The following is a 27,983-nucleotide window of genomic DNA, read 5'->3' on the forward strand; positions in this document are numbered from 1 at the left end:
ATAATAATAATAATAATAATAATAATAATAATAATAATAATAATAAATCTTGGAAAATGCAGATCATGAAATATTCTGGGACAGAACAATTCATACGGACAAGACAATACCCTGCAACCAACCAGACATAACAGTTATAGAAAAACAACAACAACACATGTACCTCATTAACATAGCAATACCAAATGACAAAGATGTTGTAGAAGAAGAAGAGGAAAAGCAAGAAAAATATACACCACTTGCCATGGTAGTTAAAGTACTATGGCAACAGGAAAAAGGTCATAATTATTCCTTTACTTACATCAGTCAGTGGCATCACATCAAAAAACTATATGAAAAACCTTTAGAAACTGGGACTACCAAAATACATCCACACCAACATCCGGAAAGCAGTCATACTTAAAACATGCTCAATTGTCAGGAAATTCCTGAATCAGTAAAAGACGGCATGACTTGACAAAACCTGACTTGTCCGTCTAAAAAAACCTGCCATGAGCAAGAAAAGAGATAATATTAATAAAATTGTATTATTCCAAGTCATAATCCAAGACAGACATTGATAGCTAGTTTTGACCCCTCCCTCTGCTGCTGAGAATTGATGCTATCTTTCAATGCTACTAGTGATAATGGCTGAGTTGAGCTAACTTTATTTCAAACTGGAATATCAAACTGAGCCACATGGAAGGATTTGGGAACTTATCTTAGTGTGATGGGCATGGAAAATCCTTTTGCCTGACCACTAGAGGCCTCTTTTGATTCTGCCCCATGCTTTTCCATGCTTTCCTTTTCTGCCCAGCTGGTAGCACCCTAATCCTGTCATCTGCTCCTGTCCTTTGCCTATCCTCACAAGCCACAACTACCTTCTCCCTCTGTGTCAGAAGTCTTAAAGTATATCCTCTGGGTAAGAGATGGGATGTGTAGACTAAGGCCCTGATTCACAGTGTAGGTTGAATTTCTTGTAATTCAGAGGATGCTCAGGAAATTAATCCCATTTCTCTGGATTATTTCTGAGTCAGGTTGGTTGGGTGTTCGGGGCAAGGACTCTGCCCATCCTTAAGAATAACAATTTAAGTGTGCAGTCCTATGCATGTCTAGACAGAAAAAAATCCTACAAAAAACATGCCTGCCTGGGGAATGCTGGAAGGTGTAGGACTTTTTCTTTCTAAACTTGCATAGGATTGTACCCTAAAATACTCTCTCCAAGTATTACTGTAGCGTTGCCTTGATTATAGTGTAAGTGAATGTCCTCACCTTCTGAGCAAGCTTTACAAAAAACAACAACTAATTAACCAAAGCATGAATATTACTTCTATATGATGAACTGTTTGTCTCTGCACCAGATAACCTACCTTAATTTGACCCTTTCTTGATCTGTGGCCTAGTTTAAGCATGCAGCAGAAAGAGGTGGTAAGAGTTCTATGGTGGTCAAAATGGTGAACACACAGTCTTGGAGAAATCACATTTTTTTTAATGCTCCCTTGCGTAAACTCCTCCCTGAAAGTAGAAAACTAATATAACAAGTACTGGGCTAGAGTCTTTCTCTCTGCTAGTTTTTTGGGATCTCTCTCTCTCTCTCTCTCTCTCTCTCTCTCTCTCTCTCTCTCTGTGTGTGTTGTTGGGTTATTGTGCCAGAACTTTTCTCTCTGGAACTCTGTTTGTGCTCAGAAACAAACACACATCACGCAGGTCTTACACAGCAGAGCTGGTTTATTCACTTCCGGCTTCTGTGCAGTCCTGTTCAGTTCAGTTCAATTCAGATCAGTTCAGATCAGCACACTGAGGCATACACAGAGAGCAGTGATCATAGAGCAGTGATCAGAGAGCAGTGATCAGTTCCATTTTACACAAGTGAGAAACTATATACACATCTACACAATTCTTATCTACATTACATACAGCTGTGATGAGGCTAACTTAGAATCTTGGCAAGGTTCCCAGAACAGCCTCTATCTCAAGGTAATTGCCCACAGATAGTCTTTCTCTGTTTAACCCTGAGATAGCCATACACACACAATTTTAATGACTAAGCAAGTATTTCTTTTCATATACTTAACATGTGTGTGTGTTAATTTGCAAGGAGTTCCTCTTATGCAAGTTGCAACCCCACCTGCTGCATGAAGTGGTAATCCTCATTTTGCTACATGTATAGGTCAGGCCTAAGTTAAAACTTAAACCATTCCTGTCTTGTTACATTGCATCTTTATCTTAAGAAATAAGCTCATGTCTCTTCTCCAAGGCCCATAATAATGCTTTTGCTTAGCTGCTTGGTCTTTTGTTTCACAACTAACAAGCCTTCATTTGTAGTATGTTTTTACCCTTTTCTTTGTGTGTGCATCTTGTCTTGCAGACGTTCAATCGCCTTCAGTAGAAAGCCAACCCAGGGTAAGCTTAACACACCACAAAAGGGCAGGCGGGCCAGAGCAGGCACCTGTAGAACTGAACGAGGCAGGAAAACCTCCTGTACCAAGAGCTAGGAGAAATGTTCGCAAGACCCCGGATGTCAGTTTGAAAAGCGAAGATTCCTTCCCCAAAGGGTCTAGAAGGATCCAGCAAGTTAATGGCCAAGGGACGCCGCCCAGAGGCATCCTGAAACGCAGCTCAAGTTCGAGTTCCACAGATTCCGAAGTGCTCCGTCTCAACCAAAGCTTGGACCAAACCAATAAAACTGGTCTACCAGCCTCGACCATCCTTGAAGGTGTTGCTGAGAAGAACCCTCCTGCAGGGGAATTGGAAGGAATTGGATTTTCTCAAAACTCTTTGGAAAGACTAAAGCAAGTCAGGTTCTCCTCCAACGTAAGTAGGAAAGAGCGTCCACAGAGCTGCGAGTCGCAGGAGGGCAAAGAATCTGGGGAGTTCAGTTTGTTAGACTCTGACTCCGTTAAGATCAATGCAGACCAAGTGGGTGGCATAGGTGCACTTCGGAGTGGGCAGCCTCTTCCAGTAAAGCCTCCTCGGTCCTGTTCTCCAGCTTTAAATGGAAATGCTGAAGATGCTGGAGCAGTTCAAGAAGGAGAAGCACCTCCAAGTCCTTACAGCACTAGCTGCACGGGTCTGCCTTCACAGTCTGTGAAAAGCCCTCCTGTGGAACCTATACTCCGAACAGACTCTTCTAACCAGATCTTTCCCAGAGAAGAGCAAGCTGACGAGACACAGCCTCAGATCAAAACGAAACAGCTAAGCCCTAAGCCAGATGTCTCCTCAAAAAACACTACTGGTAAGAAATATAGCGTTGCCCGCTGTGTTAACTGCTAGTCACGCTATCAGCTTCATGTAATCCTGTCTATCGATCTTCCGTTTGGAAGTATGCTATCGCTTTACCGCCTTAACGTGGATGCTAACCATTTGCTTCTTTTCTAACTTCCCACCACCACCACCTCATGTAGCTGCCGATTATTTTGTTGTTTAGGATGCACTCCATTGATTGTTGTGTTGTAAATGACTTGAATCAAATCACAATTGGGACAAGCGGGTTATTAAACCTTTACTGGGGCAAAAATGTTACATTTCCTAGAATTGGTAAGTAACCTTTCCTATGGAAGCCTTTGAGATCTACTCTTGCTATTTTAGTTTTTTTAGAAATATTTTTCAGGGTCAAACAACTTGAAGAGCCAAATTCCCCCCTGCTCCAGTTCCTCCGTTATTTCCTGGTTTGGACAAACCAATGTTTTGTCATTGTTTCTGTATTGGGCAAGCTATGGCTTGCCTTCAACCCAGACCTGGAAACTTTCTTCAAACAGAGGTTTTAAGCTCAATGGCCAAACAGCCAAACATCTGAACTTCACTGTTATAATAGCTGTTTGACGTATTGTCTTTTTGCAGTCTTTCGAATTAAGGAATTTCCATATTTATCTAAAATATGTTCAAGCATTTTCTTCCATTTTTCCATTGTCATATTTGTTTTTAAAAGTAACTTGCACTGAATAAAACCATTATATTACAATGTCAGCTTAGAAGGTTTTATTAGTGGGGAAGTATTTTAAAACTTTGCTCCCTCCCTTAATTACTCCATGGGTTTCAAACTTGATTGACATGTCGCCAGTAGATGAACATTCTCATCCCAAAGTGTTGGAATTCCTTGAAAAATATAATTTATATTTTCTCGCTTTTTAAGACTTAATTGCCAAGGGGGAAGTGCTGGGGCAGCTTTCAGATTGAGGTGAATAGTTTGAGCAGCTGCCTTTAACCTGGTGCCCTTCAGAAGTGTTGGATTGTTAGAGCAGTATGACAATGGAACCAATGACCTAAAGAGGTTGTGGGCTCTCCCACCCTAGAGGCCTTCAAGAGGCAGCTGGACAGCCATCTGTCAGGGATGCTTTAAGGTGGATTCCTGCATTGAGCAGGGGTTTGGACTGGATGGTCTTCTAGGCCCCTTCCAACTCTACTATTCTATGATTCTATGATTACAACTCCAATGCTGGTCATTCACAGACAGGGTTGCTGTTCTGAGGTAAAACAGAGAGAAGGATTATGTACACTGCCTTGGATTCCTTGGAGGATAAAAGGCGGGATATAAATGTAAATAATAATAGTAATATTGGCCATGGAAGTCAAAGAACTATGGCAACAGGAAAAGGTCACAATTATTCCATTATTTATTTGTTTATTTATTTATCATATTTATACCCTGCTCCTCAGCCAAAAAAAGGCTCTTGGAACGGCTTACAATCAGTTAGCAAAAAAGACAATCCCTGCCCTCAGGCTTACAGTCTAATAAAGACATGACACACAAGGAAAAGGAGTTCAGGGGGGAATAGGGAAAAGAGAGAGAGAGAGAGAAATTAAGTAGACCGGCAACAGGGCTGATGGGATTGTCCTGCTCCCGAAGGAGGGGAGTCCAACTGGAGCAGGCCCTGATGTTTCCTCCGCCTGCTCCTGTCGCCTTGCTCTTTCTTCTTCCCCACAGGGCCAAGATGACAGTTTGCCCTGTGGGGGCGGGGGGTGAGGGGAGATTCCATGAGTCACATCAGTCACTGGCATCACATCAAAAAAACTATACAGAAAACCTTCAGAAACTGGGCCTACCAAAATACATCCACACCAACATCCAGAAAGCAGTCATAATTAATTGCCAGGAAATTCCTGAATCTGTAAAAGACCGCCAAAAAGATTCTACATTTTTTGGATAAACGAATTTTGACGACGATTCAGCTCCTGATGAAGGACCTAAGGGCCCGAAACATCGAGCTAGTGTACGCGTCATTCTGTCTTATTTGAATTTACATATCATTTTTTATTGAAGAAATCGTTATTAAATATTTTAAACCTTACTTAGCACCAGGGTACACATCTCCCTTTTTCTTCTAACGTCTTGAAAAACCACCATGAGTGAGAAAGAGACAATAATAACAACAACAACAATAACAACAACAACAATAACAATAATAATAATAATAATAACAATAATACTGCACAGATGTCAAAGAGCAGGAGGTTTTATCAAGTGCCTAATGGGTTACTTTATGTGATTTGGTAGTCTGTATTACAACTAATGTAAGTCTTTGTTGGATTCTCACGTTTGGTGCATGCTTAAGAACTCGCCTAGGAAAAAGTTACATGTGAGACAGAGAACTTTCTCTCCAGCATCACTGAAGCTTTCCAGACATTCTTTATCTAAATGATAAAACGTAGCTCATTGTTGAGGCATCATACTGAAGCTCATACAGTCCATCTCCTATTTAATTGTACATGACCAACATGACTGATTTTTGGTTATAGTATTTGGAAACCTTGTGTTTCAGTAAGAATCATAGAATAGCAGAGTTGGAAGGGGCCTACAAGGCCATCGAGTCCAACCCCTTGCTCAATGCAGGAACCTTTACTTAACTGTAACCTTTACTTAACTGATTCAAAATTGTTTAATTAGGCAACACTTAAAAAAAATACAGTTCTCCAGGTGGTAGGCAAACATCTCTCACACACAGGAGGGAATGCCTCTGTGAAGAGAGCTGCTGCTGGGACATGTCTGTGCCATCTAAAAATATATTTCCCTCTCTTTAAAACTACTCCCCCATATTCAAATTCATGCAGGTTTAATAAATTGATTAAAATTAATTTGGTAAACTGAGATTTCTAAAGCTGGGTGTCAGCCGTAGTTTCACAACAACATTTGCCTATGTTTTTGCAGGCCAAGAGTTGCCTTTGGCTAAGACAGAAGAGCCTCAGACACCAAAGGTTGGCGCTGCAGACCTTGAACAAGGTAAGCCTGCTCTTGTTGAGGTTCAAAGTGCTAAAACTGCTTCCAAACCTGACAAACATACTACTGAGATCTTGAAGGCAGCTGATGAGTCCATATCAAAAGTACTAGACTGGTTTAAAAGAAGTTCCGGTACTGATGGCAAAGAAACAGTTTTGTCGATTCCTCAAGAGAAGGAGCTTGCAGAGGAGATGGGCATGGCCAAGACGAGAGAGTTGCCTATAACTAGAGAAGATAACAGATCAAGTACAGATGTGTTGAGAGAAGAGCTAACCAGCAAGAACAATGGAAGTCCAAGCAGACGATTCGTAGGAAAGCAAAAGACCTACAGTGAAGGCAGAGCTGAAGAAGTTGCAGGTTCTATCAACCACAGGCCAAGCGTTCATTTTGGTGAGAGACTGCATGTCCTGACTGTTGATCAGGGCGTGAACAAGACAGATGAAACTGCTACGAAAGGCGAGGCTGAAAATACTTCATGCAGAGAACTGAAGGCGGAAGATAAAACAATTAAGCTGGGTCTGAAGAGTGTTGATTCTTCTTTTGGAAAAGTAATGAAAGGGGGAAAGAGTACATGTGGATATGTTGATGGGGAGAGAGATGTTAAAACTTTCTTGGAAGAAGGAAACCTTGAGTGTCAATCAGAGGAGTCACTTAGAGAACTTAAAGGAAAGGATTCTGGATTGCTGGATGAGGAAAATATGCAATATGAATTCAATCAGCCATCTCTGATAGGGGACAAAAAAAAAGTCAAGGACATCAGGGCTTTCTGGGAAGGGGAGAAGATGACCCCAAAGCTTGCAAATAAGAAAGATGTATTAAATGAAAGTACATCAGTTAGTAATATGATACCAACCTATAAAAAGGAATCCAGCAGAGTAAAACCAATGGGTGGATCTTCAGGATATGTTACAGGTGAATCTGACAATGAACAAGGCAAATCTAATCTGTTTACCTTCAGAAAAGTTGAATTAAGTGATGATGACTCTGAACCTAAAGATAATGACATTATGTTGTCTTCAGGAAAAACTAGACCAACCCTAATGGCAAAATCCAAAGGGAGCCATTTTGTTGACAGATCTGGCAGAATACTTCCAAGTGACCAGAGGAATACTGAATATACAGAACTGCTTCATGTAGATAATATGCACCCAAGACACAATGTAGCATCACATTCCAAAGAGGATGGTGGGTTACCAGGAATTGCTTTGGGGAAAAAGAAAGCTTCCCCTACTCTGCAACAGGAGCCTCATTTTAAAATCCATTCTTTAAAGGAAAAAATGGATGAGGAGTCAAAGGCTCAGATGCTCAATCCATCACAGTTTCAAAGCCTGAGAAGTTTTTGGGATGTGGGAACTAAACACAGCCAGACTGATGAGTCCAAGGCAGAGCTGGTCATCCCAAGGAGTAGAAATAGTAGTACAGGAAGTTATCGGAAAGAATCAGAGGAGTTAAAAGAACTCCGAGTAGGAACTAGCCAGGTGGTTCTGGAAAAGGAACAACAAAAACAGATCCTCCAAGAAGAGAGAGTGAAGGAACCAAATGCAAAGAGTTCACCTTTAGATGCAAGAAGGGTGACTTCAAAGCAAGCAGAACAACCAATTCTCTCTCCATCAGTGAGTACTGTGTCAAAGGGAAGTTTGGAATTTGCCCCAATGGAGGGCAACTACTCAGAGGAAAAAACTGTGCTTCCAGTGAAAGAGTATATAGAAAAAACAGTTGTTCCATCAAAAGTACAGCATAGTTTGTTTAACAGTGACTTGCAGAAACTTTTGATAGAATCAACTCAGGAATCCTCGTTGGTTTACCCTCCAGCTAGTAAGAAAGGGATTGCACAGGTGGAATTAGCACCAGAGGGGCAAATGCCTTACACTGCCTGGGCTCAACAGCATAGGGTTGTTCCTGCAGACACAGATAGAAAAGCTGAACTTGCATCAAGTGAGGTGGTAGAGACTGTAAACAGAACTTTGGTCCCACAAAAAGCTGACGCTGATGCTTTTAACACTGGCTTGGAGAAGCTGCTAACGGAAGTCTCAGATGTGAAAACCTCTCCCAGTCATCCTATAGTGGTGGATATTTCTGAACAAGCAGTTTTTGCAACTCAGAAGAAGCGTTTTTTTAATAAAGTGATGGAGCGCAGCCATCAATCTTCTCCCGGTGATCAAAAAAAGGCCCTGGTGGAGTCTCAAGAAATGGAAGGAACTCCACAAAAATGTGTCTTTTCCAAAGATCAACCTTTTGAAAGTAAAACAGATGAAGGGGATTTGCTTAGATTAACAGAAAAATCGAATTTGATGGCCAGGAAACCTCCTAAAAGGGAGGAAGGCCAAATATTTCTAGATGATATTCCTTCTCAGAAAGAAGTCTTCCAGATTCCATCACCAAAACTGATGCTACCTGATGCTTGTCTTGCAACTCAGAAGAGAGAAAACTCTCCTGGGAAAGAGGTTTCTGAGACAGTGACAGAAGTTAATGTTACATCAAAAAGGGAATGTAATGATTTGAATGCCAAACTAATCTTTCTTCTGAAAGAATCATCACTGACGAAGGAGAATATTTTGAAAACATCAGTTGACAGTATTCCTGGAGAGAGTCAGGTGAATGAAAAGACAGCTCTTGCTTTGCCCCAAATGGCAAATCTTCCAAGGGAAATCAGCAGTGAGACAAGTGAGAAAAGTGTAGATACAAATGAAGATTATGACGATCTACTGACTACAGTGCAAGGTGAACTAACTGAAGAGGAAGCTGTAGCGCCACCATTTAAAAACCAGAAAAATGCAAGTGCTCAAGGGGATGGTGCTTCTCTTGGTGAGCAACCTGTGGATGTAGCAGAAACAGTAGTGAAAACCATTCAACCAAATTCATTTGAACACGCAGCCTTTAAAGCCAGTTTAATGAAACTACTTAAAGAGGACTCTGTGTTGCTCAAAGACACAAAGATTCCTAAACCGACACAGGCTTCCTTAGAGCCCAATCAGAGTGAGAGCCCAGTTCATGATAAAGATACACCATATCCTCAAGAAATATTTGAAACTACAGAAAGGGCTACTGCTCCGTCCAATTCCAGGCAGGCTGAGTTCAAAGCCAGCTTTAAAAAATTGCTCAAGGAAAACTCCGAAATCTTACCATACAGTCAGAAAAATACAGGCCATAGCGATGGGTCAGAAATCGAGAGCAAGTCTAATTGGACTGTAGATTTGGTTGGCAAAAAGGAAATGGGCAGTGGTCCGGAAATAAATGAAACTGTAGACAAAACTGTTGCTCCATCCAAGTTAAAGCAAAGGGAATTTAATTCTGGTTTCCAGAAACTGCTTGAAGAAGCTGCCCAGACTCCACCTGCTCAATTGAGATGTTTAGATGCCAAGATGAAAGAGAACATGCAGGCTAGTCATGGCTTAGAGAGCCTTCCTGAAGAAGCAAATGAAACTGTAATGAAATCTATTGCCCCAGCAAAAGAGGATGCGGTATACAAATCCAGCTTGGAAAACCTAATTAGAGAAAGCTCTGATGCTGCTTTGCAACAGCCCAAGAAAAGCAATCAAAATGCCACAGTTGCACCTCCATTAGAAAAGCGAAGTTTATCTGTAAAAATGCCAGCGTTGGTTGAGAACACGTCAAGTGACTATCGTTCCGAGGTTAAAATACCACTGAAGGGCAAGACTTTCAAACAAGATAACCAAACTGTAGAGACAGCAAAGTTTTCTGGTGTCTCTGGAAGGAATATGGTTTTCCAAAAAACTATCCATGTTAACCTGGCATCAACTGAAGCTCCACATTTGGAAGAAGGGGAAGATTCTCCCACCCTTTCCAGGGCAGATAAGTGTAAGGATGAATTTGAAAGAGAGGGAGAAAGAGAGGCTCCTAGTGCAGGTCCTTCCCTAGCTGATGTGCGTGAAAAAGTAGATCTAGTACATGGATCCCAAATGTCAAGGATGCCACTTGCAGAAAGCAAAATAAGTAGAGTCAAGCTTCTGCTTGCCACTCATCATGCTAGTGACAATGATGATGAAGATGATGACGATGAAGAAGATGCCAGGAGTTTTGAATCAGATCTTTTAGATGAAAGCGGTTCCTTTGTGGGATTCCAAAGAAGTTCAACGCGTGAGCAGTTTTGAATTCCTTAATTGTCCTGAGTGTGTGTACGTGTGTGTGTGTTTATAATAATGACTAGAAAACCAGTTGAAGGTTACAAATTTAGTCCCCAAAACCAAATATTTGGGCATCATTTCAATAAGGCAGCGTGTCCCAAACTTCTGATATTTGGGGCACAATTCCCCCCCCCCCCTCCCCAGATTGAAATGGGAGCTACGTGTCACTCTATGTATTTTCTCAATACGCTCCCAGAAAAATGGACAAGATTCCTCCTTGAAGCTCCACAATAGCTGAGTTAAGATTTGCTTCCTGGCATTCTAACTGCAGTTTGTGGAAATTGCCACCGCAAGATGTTATGATGACCACTATGGACAGCTTTAAAAGGGGATTAGACAAACTCGCCTTTGGGCTATATGCTACCTCCTGTATCTGAGGCAACATGCCTCTATATACTAGTTGCTGGGGAATATGAATGTGAGAGTGTTGTTGCACTCATGTCCTGCTTGTGGGCTTCCCATTAGGGCACCTGGTTGGGCACTCTGGGAAGGTAATGTTGGACTTGATAGGCCGTTGTTCTGATCTAGCAGGGCTCTTATTATGTTCTTATATTGTCCAGTCATTTAGATCTCTGGACCACAGTGATGCTTTAGGAATTTTTCCTAAATTCCTAAAGCATCAGTTTCCTAAATTCCTAAAGCATCAGTTTCCTAAATTCCTAAAGACTGTCAGTTGTAGTATGGGGTGTATTAAGGCAGCCTTCCTCAACCTGGGGCGCTCCAGATGTGTTGGACTATAACTCCCAGAATGCCCCAGCCAGCTGGCTGGGGCATTCTGGGAGATGCAGTCCAACACATCTGGAGCGCCCCAGGTTGAGGAAGGCTGTATTAGGGGATCTAGGCATACTTCCTTCCTCCCACAAGATGACTTTTTCTGCCTGTATATTAGCAGAGAGAGGGGATCAATACAGCACAGGAACCCGTTCACTTCAAGGGGCATAAAGTGGTGATACATCTTATACAATGGCTTAAACTTTCAAGGCACATAGAATCATAGAATCATAGAATAGCAGAGTTGGAATGGGCCTACAAGGCCATCGAGTCCAACCCCCTGCTCAATGCAGGAATCCACCCTAAAGCATCCCTGACAGATGCTTGTCCAGCTGCCTCTTGTGGCACACAATTTGGGAATCACTCTTGTGCCAAATTGAGAGAGAGAGAGAGAGAGAACCAAAAATCAACTCAAAAGAGACATTATGAGGAAACTGTTTCTCAAGTTTGAATTAGTAAGTCAGTTTCTCCCCCATGCACTCCTCCCACAAATGGGCCAGACTTACTGAAATGATATCCATTTGCAGGTAAGAATAGATAGCAGCATTGGAACTTTCTTCTGTAGTAGTTACCACCACCATGATCTTAAACTGCTTATTCAACTGAACGATGACTTGTCTTTCTGCAGCAGGAACTGCTGGAGCAAATAGCAAAAAATGAAGCACAGTTATCCCTCATACATGCATAGAATCTCACCCCCCACTTTCCAAATACTGACCACTAGATTTTGTTATGAGTTCAGATTTAAAGGGAATACATTTAATTTTTTCTGTAGATAATTATCCAGGCTTTCCAACTTCTTAGAAGTGCATGGTTTCCTTTTGTTTGTTGGAGGAATGACCCAATTATATTATAAGGGTGGAAGTGTATATTAGAAGAAACACGGGGTTGGCCTCCCAAATAGCAACCCACTGTTGAATTAGCCCTTCCATAAAGTATAGTACACCTCGTGGTATGTCCTGGTGACATTATGCTTTGTGGTTTTCTCCTTTCCAAGGTTGAGTAAGGAAACGTACATCATAATGACATCAGGATGAGGCATAAGTTGTATTATGTTTTGGGGATGTTATGGGAGGAGACTTTGATGCAAGACCATCTTCTTTAGGAGCAGTGCCATGTTTCTTGAAACGTTTCAGTGGTGGTATTTCACCCCACCTGAATACATTTTTTTTTAAATAGGCTATGCTTGCTTGAGACATATGTCTATGCGTTGTGCAGAGTTCATGTGTTTTGTCTTGAAACAGGTTCGGAAGAAGATATAAACCCTGTTTTGGAGGCTTTGAAAAGGAGTTCAAATAGGCAAATTCCTTCCAAAAGTCTAGAGGACATACCATCAGCCACATCAAGTGAGCAAAATGTTTGCCTGACATCTTCCATGTCCTTGAAGGTTTTCCTTAAAACTCTTTTCCCATCTGCCCATCATTTGTCAAGGAATAGTTTAACATTGCCTTTGGAAGGATTAAACATCCAAAATGATTTTGGTTGCATATTTCGGCTTTGAAGGAACCACATGAAGGCATTTGTGGGGTTTTGGGCTATATGAGTAATTTCCAGTGTTGCAGAGGATTCTCTGGTGTGCTCTTGACTCACCTGCTGCTTCCAGCAATACTGTAACAGCTTGCAAGCTCAGGGCCATGCTCCGTGTATTTATTACCTGCATTTTTTTTCTTTTACCACATCCTTAGTGAATATGATGCTGTGTCAATAGTTCCTTTGTAATGTAATGGCTTAATTGGCCCTTAGTATTGTTGATTTCAGATGAAGGTAGAAAAATCCAGAGGGGAAGGCTGTGGCCATTGTGAGACCACTTCAGTGGGTCTTGCTATGGCCGTTTCTACACCAGCCTGAAAATCCAGGTTGGTCACGGATGAGTCCCTGTGCGTTCAAATGACGCACAGGGACTCCTGGTAGGAAGGAGGGATGAGAACGGGTTTCCCCAGGGATAAGTACTCCCTGGGAAAACCTGATTCTTCCTGTGGTCTCAGGATCGTCCCAAGACCACGGCATGTGTGGCCGCCTGTCCCAGCTTCTTCCCTCCTCCCCGCGAGTAGCAGGGAGTAGTAGAGGGAAGGAACCAGGCCAGGAGGAATTGGGGATGGGTGAGTGGTGTTGGGTTGTTTTTTAAAAAACTTACTTTAGTTGGAGTGCACGTGCGCTCATCTTCTTTTAAAAAAAAGTTTTAAAAAATGGCGGGCACGACACCCTCCTTCTTCCTGGGATGTAGCGCCTGCATGTGAACTAAAAGGAGGATCTTACGATCAGGATCTCACAAGATCCTCCACCCTCCCTCCCTCTACACCCATATGGTGTAGAAAGGGCCTAAGTATCAGCAGTTGGAGGTAGACAATAGTTCCCCCACCCCTACCTTGAGTGTTGAAGGTGGTTTGGAAGTCAGAACTCTGCTCATGTATGCTTGTCCTACTTCTGCCTCTGGTGAACAAGATTAGGCAAGCTTTTGAAATCAAAACCTGTTTGACCAGAGGCTACATCGGGACAAAAGAAAAGTGTGTGTTTATGTGTGTGGGTATCATATGGGAAATGGTCACTCTCTTGACCCACTTCCAACATTCTCAAACTATTGTCTACCTCTAGCCATTGGTGAGTTGGGTACATCTACTAAATGCAACTTTGCCTTATTGCTTCAATGTACTTTTTTGGATTTTAGAAGATTCTTGTTCTGTCCTATCAAATGTCTTACAAGAATGGTTCTTCTGAATGACATCTTTGGCCTTTTAAAACCTGCTGTGGCTTGCACCTAACATCTTTGATAACCTGCCAGATAGACTGGACTAGACATGGTGGGGTTGCTGCTGGTTCTAAGCCCCACCCCCGAAGTACATTTCCTTACATTAGAATATTTCATAAGAAGGCATCTTCTGTGCCTTTGACCTTGCCTTTGCTCCCAATTTTCTTCTTGCTTTTCTTCCACCCCTAGAGGCTTCTATTGAGATCCCACAGTGACCATTGAACAGCTGAAATGTCTAACTGTGTCACTATTTCCCCCCTTGCACAGATAAAGGAAAAGTAGACCTTCCAAAGGACGACTTAATGCTTAGTGCCGAAGATGGTAACTATTTTATTTGTGGCTGCATGAATGTAACCTTCTGCTTTAGTAGTGCGTGTGAATTCTCAGCAGCGAGAGACTTTTCTGTCCAACTTCTATGATAATTTATCGCTAGAGTTTTAGATAGCTAAAATATTGCATATTGCATGATTTAGACCTTTGGATAATGTTCATCTGGTTGTTTTGTATGATGCTATGTATAAAGATTGCCTGTGGACAATGTCGGTTGCAGTCCAGCATGAGTATTTAAAGCCAGCCGATTCCAATAGGACTTAAAGCATGCATAAACGTGTGCCAGAAATTGCATTCGCCTTAGCTAAAATAACAAATGATACTACAGTGAACTTTAAAATGGACTCCACCTACGCAACAGCATTCTCAGCTTTGTGGAATATTTCACCACAATTAATTGTCCAGTATGCCAGCTTTGTTATGGGCTTAGGATAGACGTGCAGTAAATTCTCAGTAGCCATTCTTTCATCACTGGCTACTGTGGAATAATGTGCTAGCTAGCTGCTGAGTTACAAGTGAGTAAATGTCTTAGCTGAAATAAGCACAGTTGGGCTGACTGTAATGATGGATCCCTTATCCAGCTTGCAAACTTAACTTGGGCCATCCACCAAAGATTGAGTTCGGCTCATTCCCCAAAGTCTCTATTCACCACTCCGAAATCTGTCTGGACGAGGAGCAGTATACAGTTGTTGTAAATAAATAAATAATAAAAGTTCTATCAACCTTAATACTTAATATTAAAACTCGGGGCCATCCCATCAAGCTGATTGGTGGGAGATTCAGGACAAATAAAAGGAAGGACTTCTTCACACAGCGCATATTAAACTATGGAACTCACTACCACAAGATGTGGTGACGGCCACCAATTTGGATGGCTTTAAAAGGGTGTTAGATACATTTCTGGAGAAGAAGGCTATCAATGGCTACTAGTCCTAATGGCTAAGTGCAACCTCCAGTATCAGAGGCAGTAAGCTGGGGAACATGGGTGGAAGGGTGCGTTTGCACCATGCCCTGCTTTGTTGGTCCCTGGTCGACAGGTAATTGACCACTGTGTGAACAGAATGATGGACTAGATGATCCAGCATGACACTTCTTATGTTCTTAAATTCGGTCCTGTCGTCTCCTTCTGCTTTCAGTGTTTTCCTTCTGCCTTAGCTCTTGTCAGTCAGTCTTACTGGTGGTCCTCTGCTGAAATCGATGTAACATAAAAAAAGATTAGAGTTGGTTGGAAGCATAGAATGCAAAGATTCTGAAGTAAGGTGAGGGGGAAGTACCTGGAATGTCACATGCAAAAGTATCTGGATTCTCTGCAATCATAGCACACCCACTGTCTGCACTGTTGAGTGTGACTGTGCATTCTTTAATGTTGCAACTTTGACCTGACCAGAAAGCAGATCAGCCAAATGAGAATGTGCCAGGAAGCGAGTAATAAGCTCCTTCCTGCCTATAGTGGCTAAAATGTTTTGTGGCTTCGCACCTGACTAACCGGTGATATAGTTTGTCCATGTTATATTAACTGTATGTACCTCATAAAAAGACTGCTAACTTCGCATTGCTGGCAACTCACGCCTGTTAAATGCGAGGTTCGATTCCATTTGCCGTTTGTAATCAAAGTCAGGATTTGCTGACTTGCTACAGAATAGGAGCAACCACAGATATGAAGCATTTTAGAACCACCGTCTCGGGTTCTTGCAATATTAATGTTGGTGCAAAGCATGACAAAGGCACCAGTGCAAGAAGGAAGGGATGGCAAGATCTCAAAAGAGCTTTTATACTTGAGTAGCAAAATTCTTGGTTATTGTGATGGGAGTTGGGAGCAGAAGGAGGCCCTGTGTATCGCCAGGACCTCAGGTGGGTGGGCAAAATCGATGTCTTTTGCACAGAAGCATATGGACATCCCTTTCAGTGGACATTGGGCTGGTTCATTTGGTGTCAATGGCAAGTTTTGTCTCCCCTACAGATTTGTACTAGTGCAGTCATTTTGCCCCTTCGCCGGGAAAGAATGGCAGACATTCACTTCTATGAGAAAAAATATCTGGGGAGCCAAGGTTGCGTAGTATACGCTATGTTGATCCTGGATGAAGGAGCCTGGATTCAAACTCCTCAACAATGAGGCTTAAAAAAAACACCTGTCAGGGAGCTTAGCATGTGTGGGGGGGAGTTAATATCCCCCCTTTCCAGACTAGCTGGAGACTTGGAGAAGTGTTGAAAAAGTGGGCGACATTGAGAAGTTTCAGTCCACTACTTAAAACAAGAGGATTACATTGCCAAGGGGGAGATATTGCCCCCCTCCATCTTTTGGGGCACTTACTCCTTTGCCTTCCCCCTCCCCCATATTTTCAGTGCTTCTGAATTGCGCTCTCAGGTCCTTCCTTCTGCTTAGTATTATTTCTTTCCCAGTCCTTTAGATGCAGATTAGATGAAATGCAACCTTGTCCTGTCAATTTCCTTGTATGTTACCAGCCCCCCTTATAGCTCCCTTCAATTGCTGAAGCAGACAAGGAAATTGACCGGGCAAGACTGTACATATCGGATAGTCGTAAGTGTGCACTTGCAAAACTCCGCCACCAACAAAATAATAATAATAAAAATTAGGACCCCCAATTGCGCATCTTTGAAGCACTAAAAAAAAAAAAAATGTCAGGGAGCAAGTAGCAGTCCTTCCAAAGTGCCATTTCGGCTCTTAGGAAAGACATTCATTGGCAAAATCATGCAAAGCGAGTGGTGCAGGCTCTTTTGCCGCTCTTGCTGAGTGGCTGTGTACTTGATCACCGCAACCCATGATTGAAACTCGGATTCGGACAACATGACAACCCATCATGGGTAAAAGTAACCCCACAACAGCCTATGGGTTCTCAGTGTGGTTTGTTCCCAAAAAATTAGCCAACCTGTGAAAAATGCGCCAGGTTTGGACGACACAACAACCTACCATGGCTGCCTGCTCATGGTGGGTTGTTGTGTCATACAAACCCTTTCAATAGCTGTAGACTTTTGCATCCTCTGCTGGTTAGCACGTGATGGGTTGGTGGGTTGGGTTGGGTTGTAAGTTCATAGGAGTAGAAATGCAGACACATCTCCCATGAGGGAAAGGTGAGAGTTCCTCCTAAATAGGATATCCAGAAATAATGGAAAAAAACATAAACAGGTCATTATCACCTCCTCTGTGGCAGCCTTCCGTGTAGCATGTATTGCTCCTCATAGTATGTGCATCTTGCATGTTGAAGTTTCTTATGCATGTAAATGTATTTTTATTTCAAAAGCACTTTCCCCCCCTGTACTAGAATTTTATTAGCTCTCTAAACATTAATTGCTGCTCTTTAGTTTCCACAGCACCTTCTTTCCCCGATAGCCAGTTCTCGCGTCCAGAAAAAATCAGAATGATGAGCAAATCAGTCCCAGCATTTCTGCCGGATGAGGCAAGTTCTTACTTTTGCATATCTTAATAATCTTGGTGTGGTTTGATTTAAGGGAGTGCTGACATGCCCATGAAGAAAAGCTGTAATGTAGAGATGTAAGAATATATGGGGGCTTCTTCCAGAGGGGATGGGGCAGAGAAGTGAGGGTTGGGGATATTTGCTTGTGATGCACTATGTTCTGAATTATGATGATTAAATTGCGAGGGCAAAGAGGGTATAAATGTGGAGTAGCAGTTTGAACATGATGACTTACAGGGCCATCCCACCCTGTGAATCTCTGGTAGTTTAGATACAATTCATGTCAAAAGAAGCTGTATCATTGGCGCCTGTAGGAAGCTCCTTGTGGGTTGATCCATGTAAATAAAAATGAAAGTAGCTTTCTCTGAAAATAAAAAAGAAGACCACTAGGCCCCTGTTGTGTCATCTTCTTTCTATGAGAAGAGATAAAGCTAGGACCTGCTCGGTTTTGCTGTGGAAATGCTTCGGAGGACTGAGAATCATCTCCCCTTTCCCATGTGCTAATCTGTGGGGTGGATTCTGGAATCTGAGATGGAGCCTGGAATGGCTCCATTGCATGTGCAGAGAAGACTTCAGAACATTGCTGGGATAACGTCACCCCCAGGTTAGGCTAATCCTGGTTGGGCAGATACAGTGGGCCTCTGTGCTCGCTCAGAGTATTGCTTAACTATTGGTGCCAAATGCCCAGGTTTTGGAGGTGAAGGCATCAATCAATAGTTTTGAGATTTAGTCTGTGTTCAGACAATTACAACATGGGAAGAACCATTTGCGTAATCCCCCGTGATGCAGAATGGGTTGGTGTGTCATCAAAACCGGGTGCACCGCATGGTGGGGACAGCTTTATAACTACCCTATAACCTTTGCTGCATGTTGTGGGTTTGAAAGTGAGTACAAAGTGACCCCCACCATGCCGTGCATGCTGGTGCGGACGACATGTCAACCTACGCTGCATTTGTGGGGCATTATGCAAATAGTGGTCGCGAGGGCAGGGGGAGAAGCCACGATGGCTTCTTTCCATGTTGTGGTTGTCCGAACCCAGTCTTAAAATGGGCTCTGGATGAAATTACCATTCTAGCAATATCTTAACACTATGGAGTCTGTTTTTACCTCCAGGAGCATCAATATTGGCAGTTGGGCAGTAATTTCGGGGGCTTGTATTCATGACCAAGCTGACAAAGATATGGATTGAGTGGACCCAGGAAGATTTTGTGGGGGATGACAATCAGCCCATGATCTAAAATCATAGCTGCATAGTGAAAAATGCAGATTTTGGTGCAAGGTGAAGCAATCCTATGACTGTTTTTACCATGTGCCCAAGATAATACTGAATTTAGTCAGCCTGCACCCTAGTTTTGCTATGAGAAACCAGGGCGTACCTGAATTAGAACAGTTCTCCCTTGGTTCCTTCAGTTCTGGCCTTTGCATCTTTCCCTTGTTTTGTGTAAAACAGCTTTTATAACTACTGCAATGACTGGAACAAAACCCTCCCCGCTTCTTCTAAGTTCGTTCTTTTGTAAACACCTCGACTTAAATTAGCTGCTTAGCAGAAAGAAGCCTGAATCAAAGAATGAATCAAAACTTTGAATCAATTTCGGAATCATCTCTTGATCAAATAATAATTGCTAATATAAGATATGTGTCTACTGACAGCAAGGGACATATAACATAACAAGGCAACTGAATGCTATTGTTGGTAGTGACCGCACAAGACCGCACACGTGTAGAGGAGAAAATCCTGCCTACAGGCAAAGTACACTACACCTAAACAAAACAATCATGTCCATACTCTTTCTGGAAAACCTTAAGGTAATTAAATGACAGGATCTTTTTAGGCACTTAGCCAATTTCTGAATGGATCTCATTAGGCAGGTCGGTAGATAGGTCTAATATTTAGGGATGTGCTCCGCTCCGATTAGGAGCGTAGAAGCAGTAGCGGATTGGCCTGCTCCGCCTTACCCAGAGGCGGAGTAGGAGCGGACCGCGGACCCCCTAGAAGCAAGGCGAAGAGAAGCGACCATTTTTCGGAGCTCCGAGTTCAGTCGGAGCGCTCCGGTCGCCATCTTGAAAACATTTCGCCATAGGATTGCATTGTGGCAAATAATCGCGCATAACTACGTTGTTTTTGAAGCTATCATTCTGGAAATTCTTGTGCACAGAGAGTCGTGGATGGGGGTCATTTTGAGACCACTCTCACCTCTCTGCGTGCTGTGGTTCACGTGCAATATTTTTTTAAAAATCGGGTCAACCGCGCGGCTCAAACTGCGTTTCGGCTTTTCGCCCATAGGATTGCATTGAGGGAAAGAATCGGGGATAACTGGGGGGGGGTTTAAGCTATCATTCTGAAAATTCTTGTGCACAGAGAGTCGTGGATGGGGGTCATTTTGAGACCACTCTCAACTTTCTGCGTGCTGTGGTTCACGTGCAATTTTTTAAAAAAAATCGGGTCAACCGCGCGGCTCAAACTGCGTTTCGGCTTTTCGCCCATAGGATTGCATTGAGGGAAAGAATCGGGGATAACTGGGGGGGGGGGGTTAAGCTATCGTTCTGAAAATTCTTGTGCACAGAGAGTCGTGGATGGGGGTCATTTTGAGACCACTCTCAACTTTCTGCGTGCTGTGGTTCACGTGCAATATTTTTTTAAAAATCGGGGTTTGGGTTTTTTTTATTTATTTTTTTATTTTTTTGGAAGCGATGACAGGCACATTCAACTCCCAATCCTGATGAGAATTGATCTCCTCAGAAAGCATCCTCCTCCAATCCCAGCGTTGGAGGGGGGACTAAGGCAGACCCACCCTGAGAACTTTCTGTTTTGTGTCTCTTTGTGGGTTGGCGTTCGTGGAGGGAACACTTAGTTAGTTAGTGCTCCTGCTTTGGACTTTGGAGATAGATTAGGATAGGTTTAGTTTGGCGCGTGTGTGTGTTTGTTTGCTTCTTTCTGACTTGTAGCTTAGTTTGCCCTGTGTTTTCCCCTTACTTTGATTTAATATAAACTTTATTTTTGAATTTTGGAGTGTGTGGTTGGGTTGGTTGCCCCCCCCTTCCCTGTATTAAAGCCTGACTGTTCTGCTTTTGTGAAAGCTTTCTTTTGAAAGCATACACACACTTTTTGTCCCATTTCCCTACATTTATATTCTTAAACATATTTTATTATATTCTTTCACATAGTCCATTAGTATATATTCTCATACATATTATATTAGTATTCATATTTTGTTCTTCTTATAGTAGTGGTTGGTTCTTTTTCCCCCTCCCCTCTCTTAAATCCTGATTGTGTTTCCTTCTATCTTCTATATACCAAATATACCAAAAAAAATGGATTCTCTTTTTCTTCTCTGTGTAAATTGGACAGAGTGGGCTGCTTTTGTCAAGTTCAACAGGCAGCCACAGATTGAGCATTTTGGGGAAAGCATACGCACACCATTTCCCTATTCTTAAACATATTATATTATATTCTTTGACATAGTCTTAGTAGTCTATTAGTATACATTCTCATACATATTAGTAGTAGTATTCATATTTTGTTCTTGTTATAGTAGTGGTTGTCCCATTTCTTGTCCCATTTCCCTACATTTATTAGTAATATTCTTAAACATATTATTATATTCTTGTAGATATTCTTAGTAGTATATATATATATATATATATATATATATATTATATTCTCATACATATTAGTAGTAGTATATTTTATTGTTCTTGTCCCATTTCCCTACATTTAAACATATTATATTCTTCTTATACATATTCTTAGTAGTACCTTATACATAGTATTAGTAGTATTAATATTTTGTTAGTCATCATGAAAAGAGGAAGCAGGCGTGCTGAAAGCAGCAAGGCTCAGTCTGCCAGCAGTAAGCAGGCTTCCTCTCCTCCTGTGAAACTCAAACGGGCAACTCCTTGGCTGACTGCTCCAAAACAGAAGCAGGACAAGCAGCAGGCAGAGCCACTCTCTTCTGCAACTTGTGCCCGGCGTTCTCTTTTTGAGGGTGGGAATGGGAAAAGTGCCCGTTTGCAAGAGGCACGTGGCAGCAGTGCCATTAGAGGAGGAGGAGTATCCCCAACTCCTTCATTCTCCTTTCAGCCCACGAGCCCGCTGATGGACCTAGACGAGGTCCTCAGCACAGTGGAGGGGGGGGAGGAGGAGGAGGCGGTGGGCCTCCAGGATGTGGGGGCTGAGGAGGAGCAGCAGCAGGCCGAGGCTCTCTCCCCAGTCTCATCCCACACCCCTGTTTTTGTGGCAACACCAGAGAGCTCAGGCGGGCAATTGGTGGTGTCACCACGGAAACGAAAGACAAGCATCGTGTGGGACCACTTTGAGTTGGGAGCGGATCCCCGCTTTGCTGTCTGTCGCCACTGCAAACTCAGCCTAAGCAGGGGTTCATCGACAGGGCATTATGGAACCAGCAGCATGAAGCTGCATCTTCATAGGCAGCACCAGGCGATCTTGCTGGGGAAAGAGGCGGGCAAGGCGACTGGTTCCAGGGGAAAGCCGAAGGCTGCTGCTGGCACTGCCACTCTAAGCTCTCCATCTCCCATCCCCACAAGGGTTAGGCAGGCAACCCTGCAGGACATGGGGTGGGGGAAGTATTGACCCACAAGATGGCGTTTTCCAATGCCCACCCAGGGTGCTACTGTGTTGGGGCATCTGCCGGGACTGACTCCTCCCCAATACTAGATCTATGACATGTCACTCTGCCTGCCCCTCTGCTAGCCTGTCCTCCTCGGTGACCGACTCGCTGGGATGGTTTGCGTTTGCAATGCGTGACTAACTGCAATGCTGGCTTAGAAACCAGCCATCACTTCCTTGTGCCCCCAGAAATGCCCGCAGCCTGCCTGCCTGCCTGCCCGCCTCCCCCGGGGTGCTGCTGTGGTGGGGCATCTGCCAGGACTGACTCCTCGCCTACTCTGCCTGCCTCTCTGCCCGCCTGGTGCCTGGTTTGCTCCAATCGTCCTCCTCTGTGCCCCTCAAGGCGTAACTGCTGGCTTAGAAAGAAAGAACCAGCCATCTTTGCCTCACTTTGCGCCCACTTATGGGTTGGTTTGCTATGCGTTAGTGCTCAAGCCATCCTTGCGGCACTACAATGCATGCTGCCTGCCTGCTTTCCCTCCCTTCTCCCCTTCCCGCCTTGCAGCGATGGTGTATGTGTCTTGCTTTGACTAAGGGGAGAAGTCCTTCCTGCGCTCACTTAGACTTTATCAAATTCAATAATCCCTTTTTCAAATGTGCAAGAAGATTTAGGGTTATCTCGTGGCATGTTGGGATTGCCTTGGAACTGGCCCCATTGAGCTGTCTGCAATTGCAACTTTAAATCCCTGACATACTGGAGTGTTCAAATTTCAAAAGTTCCCCTAACATCAGGGGATGATGGGATTGCCTTGAAACTTGGTGTCCATGGGGACACATGGGTAAGCTGTCATGGGACCAAAGGATAGGTTTCTAACGTGCAAATTGACGTAGTTGTAGAATGGGACTTGATTTGGGGTGAGTTAAAAAGTTTAAGCCGCGCCAAAAATCAGGGGATGATGGGATTTGCTTGCAACTTAGCGTGCATGTGGACACATGGATAAGCTCTCATGGTGCCGAGTTTGAGGTTTCTAACATGCAAATTGACGGAGCTATCCCAAGGGGTGTGAATGGGGTGCCCGATTTTCATAAATTCCCCAAAAATCAGGGGATGATGGGATTGCCTTGAAACTTGGCGTCCATATGGACACGTGGATAAGCTATCATGGTGCCGACTTTGGGGTTTCAAACATGCAAATTGACGTAGTTGTAGAATGGGACAATTTGGGGTGAGTTAAGCCATGCCAAAAATCAGGGGATGATGGGATTTGCTTGCAACTTGGCGTGCATGTGGACACATGGATAAGCTCTCATGGTGCCGAGTTTGAGGTTTCTAACATGCAAATTGACGGAGCTATCCCAAGGGGTGTGAATGGGGTGCCCGATTTTCATAAATTCGCCAAAAATCAGGGGATGATGGGATTGCCTTGAAACTTGGCGTGCATGTGGACACGTGGATAAGCTATCATGGTGCTGAGTTTGAGGTTTCTAACGTGCAAATTGACGGAGCTATCTAAAGGGGTGTGAATTAGGGTTATGGGTGGTGCGTTAGAGGGTAGAGCCGCGCCAAAAATCAGGGGATGATGGGATTTGCTTGCAACTTGGCGTGCATGTGGACACATGGATAAGCTGCCCTGGTGCCGAGTTTGAGGTTTCTAACATGCAAATTGACGGAGCTATCCCAAGGGGTGTGAATGGGGTGCCCGATTTTCAAAAATTCGCCAAAAATCAGGGGATGATGGGATTGCCTTGAAACTTGGCGTGTGTGTGTATACGCCCATGAGGTGTCATGGTGCCAAACGTGAGGTTTCTAACTTCAACGGAAAAAAAGTTGTTTACTTTTTTAGCTTTCAATGCAAGCCTATGGGGGGGCAAAAACGGAGCTCCGGATCCGGATCCGGAGCTCCGAGCGGAGCGGAGCGGAAGTGGGCGGAGCGGGGGCGGAGCGGAGCGACCCGCTCCGGAAAATGGCGGATCTGCAAGTGAAGCGGAGCGGGGGGTCCGTGCACACCCCTACTACTATTTAACTTCCTATACCATGAAATACTTTGTCTGTGCTTGGCCAAGAAGCTGTCACAGGGGTTCGTAGGAGAAGCCATGATGGCTTATTTTACCTCTGTGATCGTCTGAATCCAATCATTACATCAAATTGTAATAGTCTGGTTGGAAAGGAAAGGAAAGGAAAGGAACCTCTCGTGCAAGCACTGAGTCATTGCTGACTCTTGGAGGGACGCCAGCTTTCATTGATGTTTTCTTGGCAGGCCTTATAGTGGGGTGGTTTGCCGTTGCCTTCCCCGGCCGTTACCTTTCCCCCAGCTAACTTGGGTACTCATTTTACCGACCTTGGGAGGATGGAAGGCTGAGTCAACCTGAGCCGGCTGCCTGAAACCAGCTTCTGCTGGGATCGAACTCAGGCCGTGGGGAGTTTCAGCTTCAGAAACTGCTGCTTTACCGCTCTGCGCCACACGAGGCTCACTAGTCCGGTTACGCTGAGGAAATAACCCAATCTAGTGTTTATTTACACTTGTGCCCTTATGGTGCAAGAGTGAACGTTAGGGCACTTATCTTCAGATTGCAAGTCTTTCCCAGCCACTCAGTCAATCCATAGCATGCAAAAGAAAAAAGAGTGCACAGATTGTGTGGCTGGGATATACTTTTATTAATACAGGTTGTTTTCATGCTTTGGGGAAAGGGCCTACATCCCACAACATAGGAACCTTGGGCTCATCTATACCAAGCAAGATATTCCACTATGAAAGCGGTATGAAAGCAGTATATAAAAGGCAGGAGTATAGCAGTATTGAAGTGCACTGCAGGATTCATCCTACTGCTTTATAGTGGTACTGAAGTGCACTGACAACTGTTGAGGTCCGTGACACATCTACACCAAGCAGGATATAACACTATGAAAGTGGTATGAAAGTGGTATATGGTCTGTGTCAATGGGCCCCAACAGTTGTCAGTGCACTTAAGTACCTCTATAAAGCAGTAGTGTGGCTCCTGCCTTTTATATTATTATTATTATTATTATTATTATTTATTTATTTATTTATTTATTTATTTATTTATTTATTTATTTATATAGCACCATCAATGTACATGGTGCTGTACAGATTACACAGTAAATAGCAAGACCCTGCCGCATAGGCTTACAATCTAATAAAGTTGTAGTAAACAATAAGGAGGGAAAGAGAATGCAAACAGGCACAGGGAAGTGTAAACAGGCATCAGGTAGGGTGAAGCTGACAGTATAGGGTCAGAACAAACTCAATATTTAAAAGCTATAGGGAAAAGAAAAGTTTTTAGCTGAGTTTTAAAAGCTGTGATTGAGTTTGTAGTTCTCAAGTTTTCTGGAAGAGCGTTCCAGGCGTAAGGGGCAGCAGAAGAAAAAGGACGAAGCCGAGTAAGGGAAGTAGAGGTCCTTGGGCAGGCGAGAAGCATGGCATCAGAGGAGCGGAGAGCACGAGCGGGGCAATAGTATGATACTGTTTTCATAGTGGAATATCCTGCTTGGTGTAGATTAGGCCCTTATGTGTCAGTTCAATGTATACTGGTGCCTAGTTAATATGGAATGTAAAAGCAAGGCCTTTAAAACACTGGCTTTGTTTATAATTCAGAAATATTTTGTTGCTATCCTAAGAGAATTATTTTTTGCAAAATAAAACTTCAGACATTTTTCAATTAAAGGATTGCAATACTGATTTTTTTAAATATAAATAAATAAATAAATAAATAAATAGCAGCTTGCTTATTTCTACAGGCCCAGAAGGGGACCAAAGAAATAAGAACATGTTACCTATTAGTCCGTTGCTCTAACAAATGAAACCAAGGCAGCTGACTGGGATGGAAATAAAACAGATCTAGTTTGTCTGAAGAGTGGACTGAACACGGAACTGTCTGTTTTTCTACTTAATTTCTTTTTGTCTTTTTAAAAAAGTTACGGCTAAATTCTTGCATGCGAAACATGCATGCGACTTGAGGCTTTCATCATTAACTCTACGCCCAGTGATGCTGCATCCCAGAGCTGTGAGCCATGGCAGATCTGCCCGCTGAAACTATGCCGCACGGCAATATTTGTCGCCACTTTTTGAAAACCTGCGCAAACCTTTTCTCCCCTCTTTGTGTAATATCTTATAGAGCGATGACAGAGAGACAGATACAGCATCAGACAGCAGTTATCCACTTGGCAGAATCAAGAAGAGCCCCAGTTCGCTAACCAATCTTAGTGGCTCTTCTGGCTTGGCGTCTTTGTCTTCTGTATGTAAACAAAAGCTTCAGTTAACAACACACTGCCTTTACTAATATTCATATGTCTGTAACCTCTACAGTAGTAGTAGAGCTCCTATTTACTGTTGCAATTCCTGATGCCATTACAAATGCCTGTTGATTAATCATAACATCCAGATTTCTTCTTTTACAGAAAGTAGTACTCTTTTATCTAAATTAACTACTCATTTCTCTCTCCCCATTCCACCTAACTTTTGGGGAGCCTTCAAAGTGCTTGTCAATACTGTTCCTAAGCATGATTTTCTGTGAAGGCCTATGCCCCAGTTTGCCATGGCAAGTTCTCTTGACAGGAAGCTACAACCAATCCTGGCTTCCTAGTGAGTGGGGCTGTTCACACATCACGTTAACCCATACTCAGTGGCTGAGTGTGGGTTGTTGCTGAAGCATGGGTTACTGTTGAACCATGGTTTGTTTGTTGAACCAAGCGTTAGTGTGTTGTCTGAACCCAGGACATTTTCTTCAGTGTGGCTTGTTAACCACCTTTGACAACCCACCAACAAACCATGGGTTCTCAAGGTGGCTTGTTAGAGAAAAATAAGTCACACTGCATGGTTAACAAGCCACATGTGAAAAATGTCCTGGGTTCAGACAACACGATAACCTATGCTTCAACACTAATCTTTGTAAACCGCCCAGAAAGCTTTGGCTATGGGGCAGTATATAAATGTAATAAACAAACAACCCACACTCAACTACTGAATATGGGTTAGCGTGTTGTGTGAACCCAGTCAGTGACTGGGTTTGGATGTTCGTGGGGGTAAAAGAAGCCATCGTGGCTTCTCTCCACACCCCTGTGCATTCCACACATGTGCCAGTTGTTGACATAATTAATTACCTGTGTTACAGTGTGGGTTGGCATGTCTGAACCTGGTGTGTGGCTTCATACCCACCCTACAATCTCTACTGCATGACATGGATTGTAGGGTTTGTAAAAAGCTATCCCTGCTGCACGCTGGGTTCAGACGTTACACCAACCCACACTAAATGTAAACAACCAGCACGCACGTGGGTAACTCTGTAAACAACCGGTGCACACGTGGGATGCATGGGGGGAGGGGAGAAGCCACAATGGCTTCTTTTACTCCTATGATCATGTGAACCCAGTTAGTGTGTGGTTCAATGCAGACATTACACTAAATGATAGTGGAGGCTTAACTGTGGTTTAGTGTAATGTTAACTAGTAATCATGGTTTGTGAAGGGCCATCAAACCAGAATTAGAAACCATGGTTTATGGCAGGATATCTGAATTTGCAAACCATAGGTAGGCCTATTGCTCTATTGCTCATTATGAATGCAGGAGAACACAGAAAGTTCATGAATTCCTACATCTTCCTGTCCAGGCTTCATTCATCCCATGCCTGCAGAGCCAGCATAATCAAGGGGCAAAGTTTGAGGCTTGTATTTGAAGACAACAGTTCAAATCTTATCTCAGCAATGAATTTCCTGCACAGGCTTAAGTGAGCTCTTGCAATCTTGAGGTTTTTTTAAAAAAAAAAATCCATAAAATGGGAA

At 43.2% G+C, this 27,983-nt stretch overlaps 1 protein-coding gene across 2 annotated transcripts in view; it reads left to right on the top strand.

Moving 5' to 3' along the window:
• Positions 1-27,983, top strand: part of SYTL2 (synaptotagmin like 2) — a 102,634-nt gene that overhangs the window by 64,162 nt on the left and 10,489 nt on the right. Inside the window, exons 7-12 of one of the 2 annotated variants that reach the window (XM_063127210.1) lie at positions 2,348-3,214; positions 6,125-6,196; positions 12,354-12,455; positions 14,123-14,176; positions 17,507-17,601; positions 26,321-26,440. In XM_063127210.1, coding sequence (XP_062983280.1) covers positions 2,348-3,214; positions 6,125-6,196; positions 12,354-12,455; positions 14,123-14,176; positions 17,507-17,601; positions 26,321-26,440 — 1,310 coding nt within the window. Of the gene's footprint in view, positions 1-2,347; positions 3,215-6,124; positions 6,197-12,353; positions 12,456-14,122; positions 14,177-17,506; positions 17,602-25,991; positions 26,210-26,320; positions 26,441-27,983 lie in introns of those variants that run through there. The other variant, XM_063127209.1, reaches the window with a different exon arrangement.

Source organism: Elgaria multicarinata, chromosome 5 (genome assembly GCF_023053635.1).
Source record: "Elgaria multicarinata webbii isolate HBS135686 ecotype San Diego chromosome 5, rElgMul1.1.pri, whole genome shotgun sequence".
In the NCBI taxonomy this organism is placed as follows: Eukaryota; Metazoa; Chordata; class Lepidosauria; order Squamata; family Anguidae; genus Elgaria; species Elgaria multicarinata.